The sequence below is a fragment of the Danio rerio genome, chromosome 24 (genome assembly GCF_049306965.1).
Source record: "Danio rerio strain Tuebingen ecotype United States chromosome 24, GRCz12tu, whole genome shotgun sequence".
Lineage (NCBI taxonomy): Eukaryota > Metazoa > Chordata > Actinopteri > Cypriniformes > Danionidae > Danio > Danio rerio.
In genome coordinates, this window is record NC_133199.1 from 45,380,001 (window position 1) to 45,387,500 (window position 7,500).

The 7,500-nt window shown below is 36.2% G+C and overlaps 1 protein-coding gene across 1 annotated transcript in view; it reads right to left on the bottom strand.

Moving 5' to 3' along the window:
• ptprma (protein tyrosine phosphatase receptor type Ma) overlaps window positions 1–7,500 on the bottom strand; it is a gene marked incomplete at both ends in the record, with an annotated part of 269,837 nt that overhangs the window by 114,573 nt on the left and 147,764 nt on the right. The window contains 2 exon segments of the mRNA NM_001018133.2: window positions 1,633–1,742; window positions 2,311–2,619. Of these exon segments, the coding sequence (NP_001018143.1) occupies window positions 1,633–1,742; window positions 2,311–2,619 (419 nt within the window).

The window sequence follows — 7,500 nt, forward strand, 5'->3', positions numbered from 1 at the left end:
AGCAAACCACAGATGTGAAGCACCCCAAAAAAATTCACAAGGGCGAATAATTCTGACTTCTTCTGCAAGTACTTTCTACAAACAGCAATATATCTTATCTGAGCGAAGCACTTGGGGATTATGTTTAAAATGAAGGACAATTTCTCCTGATGGAGCTCTGACGACAGTGCTGTGTGTCTTTACCCAGAATGCACTGGGAAACACACACACACACACACCTCCAGCAGAGTCTTCCTCCAGCATGAAGAGCTTTAATGAGGCAGAACGCTTGTGTTTTGTCTTTTTCCCTGCACAGATCACAGGCCTGACACTTCTTTAAAGACGCCGCGTGACAGATTGTAATTTCAGATCATGAACGTGACAGTTTAATGGGCTGAATTCACACTGATGAACAATGAGTCTGCGAGCGCTATTGTTCAGTCTCCAGAACTCCAGAAGAGTCAATTATGCACAAAAACACACACAATAACATTCACACACTGCTCCTCGCTCAGCGTTTAGCGAACATGTTTATGCTTTGATTTACATGCAAAATCCTGTGAAAATGACATTACGGACATCAGAAATAATTAATCAAGGCTTCATTATAATATATCCTACAGGTGTGCTGAATGCTGGATTCTGATTGGCTGATGAGTCATGTAGGGTGTGGCGTTATATTCAGATAAACACAGCTGAAGCAGCGCAGCACACTGTCAATTCAGTCATTCATTCATCTCCCTCAGCTTAGTCCCTTTATTCATAAGGGGTTGCCACAGCGGAATGAACCGCCAACTATTCCACCATATGTTTTACACAGCAGATGCCCTTCCAGCTGCAACCCAGTACTGGGAAACACTCACACACTAATTCACACACACATTTATAAACTACAGCCAGTGTAGTTGATCAGTTCCCCTATAGCGCATGTGTTTGGACTGTGGGGGAAACCGGAGCACCCGGAGGAAACCCACACCAACACAGGGAGAACATGCAAACTCCACACAGAAACACCAACTGACCCAGCTGAGACTCAAACCAGCGACCTTCTTGCTGTGAGGCGACAGTGCTAACCACTGAGTCTCCGTGACACCCTACACTGTTAATTATTCTTTACTTTTTTATTTCTCTTTATTTTTAGATTATATTCAGCATAGCAGAGATTTCACCATCAAATCAAGTGATTGTGTGTGTGTAAGTGTGTGTGTGTGTGTGTGTGTGTGTGTGTGTGTGTGTGTGTGTGTGTGTGTAAATGTATGTTTGTGAGTATGAATGCATGTGTGTGTGCGTGTGTGTGCGTGTGTGTGTGTGTGTGTGTGTGTGTGTGTGTGTGTGTGTGTGTGTGTGCGTGTGTGTGTGTGTGTAAATGTATGTTTGTGAGTATGAATGCATGTGTGTGTGCGTGTGTGTGTGTGTGTGTGTGTGTGTGTGTGTGTGTGTAAATGTATGTTTGTGAGTTTGAATGCATGTGTGTGTGCGTGTGTGTGTGTGTGTGTGTGTGTGTGTGTGTGTGTGTGTGTGTGTGTGTGTGTGTGTGTGTGTGCGTGTGTGTGTGTGTGTGTGTGTGTAAATGTATGTTTGTGAGTATGAATGCGTGTGTGTGTGTGTGTGTGTGTGTGTGTGTGTGTGTGTGTGTGTGTGTGTAGTTCTCACCTCATACTGTTTGATGATGCCGTATGTGTGCAGTGGTTCTCTCCATCTCAATGTGATCTTCTCCTCATACGTGTTGCCCTGGATGGAGTCCTGCGGGACGGGGCCCGGCACTGAAAACACACACACACACACACCATCAAAAACACACACTCATGCATTTTCAATAACACACTCTTGTCTTGGATGTGCAATGTTTAGATGATTCAGAAACAATACGAGGCCTTGACTGGAGAACTGTTGTATAGTCTGAAAAACACACAAACACACAGCGCACACCAAGGCCTCACAACAACACCAATGATGACCTCACACCAGAGCAACACTCAATGAGGAAATATATATATATATTTGTATTATTTAAAGCAATATTGAGAACAATTTGTAAAAAAAAGGAATATATATCTAAGATTTAAACCTAAAATCCAGCCTCCTGCCAAATGAAACAATAATGCAAACTTAAAAATGTACAAAATGCACATATTTCATATTTAGTGTTATTATTATTAATAAGACATAAGACGTATATCAATAAAAATAATATTAATATCAATAAAAATAATACTAATATCAATAAAAATAATACTTATAATATTAAATGTCACTTATGGCATGCTTTACTTAAACTATTCTTGTACTTTTATATGTATATATGTATATATAATAATAAAGGTGTCTGACCGTCCTCGTCTGTGAGCACCTGGAGCTCCGGGCTGTCCTTGTCGCCCTCTCTGTTCCGCAGCACCAGTCGTATGCTGACGTTGGTGAAAGGCGGCAGGTTTCGGATGGTGTGCTGCGGTGCGGGGCTGTGCAGGTCGAAACACTGCTCCTCTCGCCGATCCTCCTTCCCGTTACTGCTGTAGCGGTACTGCACGGTCAGGTTATAGCTGTAGCAGCGCGTCACGTTATATCCGAACGGCTCCCAGCGCACCGTCAACTGCTTCGACTTGATGTCCACCACCGTCAGCTGCCGAGGCCCGTGCATCGGGTCTGAAACACACACAGATTTGTTTTGTGAATCGTGAGGACATTCCACAGGTTTCCATTGTTTTTATATTGTAAAAAGTGTATTTTCTCTCCTCAACTCTACCCATTGTGTGTTTGCAAGCTATTTTAGAAATGGAGGCATCAGCAATGTCCTCATAATACCCGTGTTTCACACATCACATTATACACATCTGTGTCCTGATCATAAATACACACACACACTCAAGGGCATCTTTCTGTTTAAAAAGCAACATAATATATTCATAATGATTATTCTTATATTTTATTCTGGTTGAAAAATGTTTTTAGGGGAATTAAGATGTTTTATATTGTGACACTAATAATTGTATATTTGATCCACTGGAAAACACATGGAGCCAAGATTCACACAGAAATCAGTCAAGTTTGGTGAAGAAAACATCATGGTTTGGGGTCATTTAGTATGGAGAGATCTGCAACATCAACAGCCTGAGGTATCAAGACATCTGTGCTGCCCATTACATTACAAACCACAAGAGAGGGACAATTCTCCAGCAGGATAGCGCTCCTGCTCATACTTCAGCCTCCACATCAAAGCTCCTGAAGGTCAAGCTGCTCCAGGATTGGCCAGCCCAGTCACCAGACATCAACATTAACACATCAACATTATTGAGCATGTCTGGAATAAGATGAAGGAGGAGGTGTTGAAGATGAACACAAAGACTCTTGATGAACTCTGGGAGGCCTGCAGGAAGACTTTCTTCACCATTCCAGATGACTTTATTAATCAACAAAGAGGAAAAATCAAGAAAAGCAAAAAATTGGAAAACTTTAGTTGAAAATTTGTAGGTTCTAATTTATTTTTGCAATATTTTGCTTGAATGTAATTGTATTTTCTTTCAATTTCAAAATATGTTTGATAACTAAAATATTATTTTAATAAATATATCTGTTTAATAAATCTGTTTTGTTAAAATGCACCAAAATACACTGCCTATATTCACTGAGAAATGAAGGAACATATTCATTTTCAACTTGGGCCGTACTCCATTATGCTGACATTTAATTAAATATATTATTTAATTAATATATATAATATATATATAATATATATAAATATATAATATAATATAATATAATATATTATATATATTTTATATATATATATATATATATATATATATATATATATATATATATATGTTTAAAACTACTTATAATATTAAACTTGAAAAAATCCTTTATGCTTGTTGCTAAGATCAAACTAGCATCAGTCCCTCAGCAGCTCCAGGTCTGAACGTTCACAACAGTCAAAAGCTTTTAATTTCTGCACTCAATAAAGGCGCAGTTTCCCGCAGCGCTCGGCTTTCTTCCTCTGGAGTGTGATTGTGGATGAAAGTATTGGTGAGAACAATCGGAGCACTTCGCCGCTGCGCTATTGAGAAATATCCAGGAAGGAAGAATGCAAAAACTTGAGAAAGGAGAGCGTGATACTCTGCAGAAAAGGAAACCCGGTGATTTTCCTTTTCAGCAGGTAAAAGCGTCTGGAGGACAGCGCTCTGAGATGGAGTAGAAGTGCTGAAGAACCAAACCCTGCTGATGATGCAGAATAATCACAATGAGGATATGAACAGAGCCCAGAGCCGATGAGAAAGCATTGCGGAGATGCTCATAACCCACAAATGACCAGAGATGCTTTTTCACAAAAGCCTAATAAGAAGTTCGTAAAAAATGCTATATGATTTATTTTAATATTACGGTATGTTTTCTAGAAGTAGCGCAAGTCAAAGAAGTTCGTAAAAATATAGTATGTCTGATTTTAATATAACAGTCTGCTCTCTAGAAGTTTCGTAAGCCTAAGAGGTTTAAAAAAAATATTGCATGACCTATTTTAATATTACGATCTGTTTTGTAAAAGTATTGTAAGCCTAAGAAGTTCGTAAAAAAATATTGTACAACTGATCTAAATATTATGGTCTGTTTCTCAAATATAACAAGTCTAAGAAATTTGTAAAAATGAATGTATAATAATATTCATATTAAAGTGTTTCCACAAACATCGTAAGCCTAAAAAGGTAGAAAAAATTATTGTACAACTAATATTAATATTCTGATATGTTTTCTAGAAGTATTATAAAAGTTTGTAAAAATGATCATACAACTGATCTTAATATTACAGTCTGTTTTCTACAAACATTATAAGCCTAAGTAATCATGAAAATTATTGATATGATTAATGTTAATATTACAATATGTTTTCTAGAAGTAACAAGCCAAAACCTTTGTAAAAAATGATCGTACAACTAAACCCAATATCACCATATGTTTTTAGAAGTACCGTAAGCCTAAAAAGTTCAGGAAAAATATGGTATAGCTGATTTTACATTACAGTCTGTTTTGAAAAAGTATCATAAGTATATGAAGTTTTCAAAAATTATTACATAACTTATTTTAATTTTACAGTTTGTTTCTAAAGGTATCGTAAGCCTAAAAAGTTCATAAAAAACATTGTACAACTGAATTGAATATTACAGTCTGTTTCTCAAAAGTATCATAAGTCTAAGCGCGCAAAAAATTACATAACTTATTTTAATATTACTGTCTAATATTAAGACTGTAATATTAATAAGTTTTCTAGATGTAAGCCTAAGTTTGTAAAAATTATCATACAACTAGTTTTAATAATATAGTTTGTTGCTCAAAAGTATCGCAAGTCTAAAAAGTTCATAAAAAATTATTATAAAACTGATGTTAATATTGCGGTCTGTTTCTTAAAGTATCGTACTTCTAAGAAGTTTGTAAAAATGATTGCATAACTTATTTTAATGTTACAGTCTGTTTTCTAGATGTATCAAAAGAAAGTCTGTTTAAATTATCGTATGACGGATATTAATATTATAGTTTGTTTTCTAGAAAGTATTGCTAGCCTAAAAGGATTTTAAAAATTATTGTATTGTATTAATTTTACAGTCTGTTTTCCAAAAGTATGATTAGCCTAATAAGTTCATCAAAAAAAATATTGCATAACTTATTTTAAAGAGCCCTTATTATACATGAAATAGGGTCATATTTTGGTTGTAAGGGACTCCGACAACTGGGCGGGGCTTAAGTTTGTATCCACGTCATGTCGAAATGGCTAAAGACTCGTTATCAAGATGATTCATTTGAAGTACTATGAGTCGACTCTATTATAAATGAATCAACAGTTTTAAACACTGTTCACTTACAGATTTAAGCCTGAGCTGGATATTCACTTCACTTAGAGCTCTACTACACACTACATGGAAGCTCATTCTCAAAAACACATAATAGGGCTCTTTAATATTTCAGTCGGTTTCATAGGTGTATCGTAAACAAAAGTTCGTAAAATTGATCATACCACTGATCTTAATATTACAGTCAGTTTTATAAAAGTATTGCAAGTCTAAAAAGTTTGTAAAATTATTATACAACTAATGTTATTGTTACAGTTATACAGTTTCTCAAATGTATCGTAAAATTCATAAAAAGGATCGTACAACTGATATCAATTTTTACAGTCAGTTTTCCAAAATAATCCTGAAGCAGGTCACACACCAGAAGCGGCGCTCAGCCACGACTCAGGACGCTGCTCATATTTCTGCCGCACCACAGAGCGGCGTCTGAATAGTTCCATTTTAAATATGAAGCGAATGTGCGCGTCTGGTATGCAATACTTTCAACTGTCATGTGCGAGCCGTGTCGCAGCGCTGAGCGCCGCATCCGGTGTGTGACACCGTTTAGCCTAAAAAGTTCAGAAATATTATTTGGTAATTTATTTAAAGTCTGTTTTCTAGATGCATCGTAATCCTAAGTTTGTAAAAATTATCATACAACTGATCTTAATAATACGGTCACTTTCACGAAACTATCGCAAGTCTACAAAGTTTGCAAATTTATTATACAATTGATGTTAATATTACGGTCTGTTCCTCAAATGTACCATAAGTCTAAGAAGTTTATGAAAATTATCGTACAACAGATTTTAATATTACTGTCTGTTTTCTAAAAGCCTAAGAATTTTTTTTAAATTGTTATAACTGGTCTTGATATTACAGTCTATTTTCTAGATGTATCGTAAGCCTAAGTTGATCGCACAACTCATTTTCTTAATATTACAGTCTGTTTTCTACCACAAGTGTAATCAGTTCGTAAAATTTATCGTATGATTGATTTTAATATTAGTCTGCTTTCAAATAGCATCGTAAGCATAATAAGTTCATTAAAATAATCGTATAGCTAAACTAACCAACCACTACTGTCACTTTTTACCATTAATTTGTACGTTGTGTTGGTTTGTTTGCTTCTGAGACTGCCGTAACCTTCAGAACTTTAAGTTTTAATCTTTCCTCGCGCTGCTATCATTGCTGTTATCTAATTTTGATCACTGTGTTCCCCACAAAACAAAGGTTTCTTGTCAAAGTTTCTTGGTTAATTTGCAAAACAATATACTTGTAGCACGGTATAAACACAACAACAATGAATATTACATTACTGCTGGAAAAATAAATCAAGTGTTCATAAGTCTTCACACACACACACACACACACACACACACACACACACACACACACACACACACACACACACACACACACACACACACACACACAGAAAGAGAGAGAGATAAATAATTGCATCTGCTCTCAAACGCGGTGTTTCTGTAGGGCAAAACAGTGTGCTTTTAGCTTTCTAATCACATGTGTGAATTAAAGCTTGATATAAATAAGCGTCTAATCCTGCTCAACCTTGCCGTTAGGAATAAAGCAGCATTTCCATACAGACGGAGTTTCAAAAGCGCCTCAAATCTGAGGACTAAAGGCTGATTTACATACAATTCATCCCAATCTGCTCCTCTGCAACTCTTCATCAATATGAGTCAGAAAC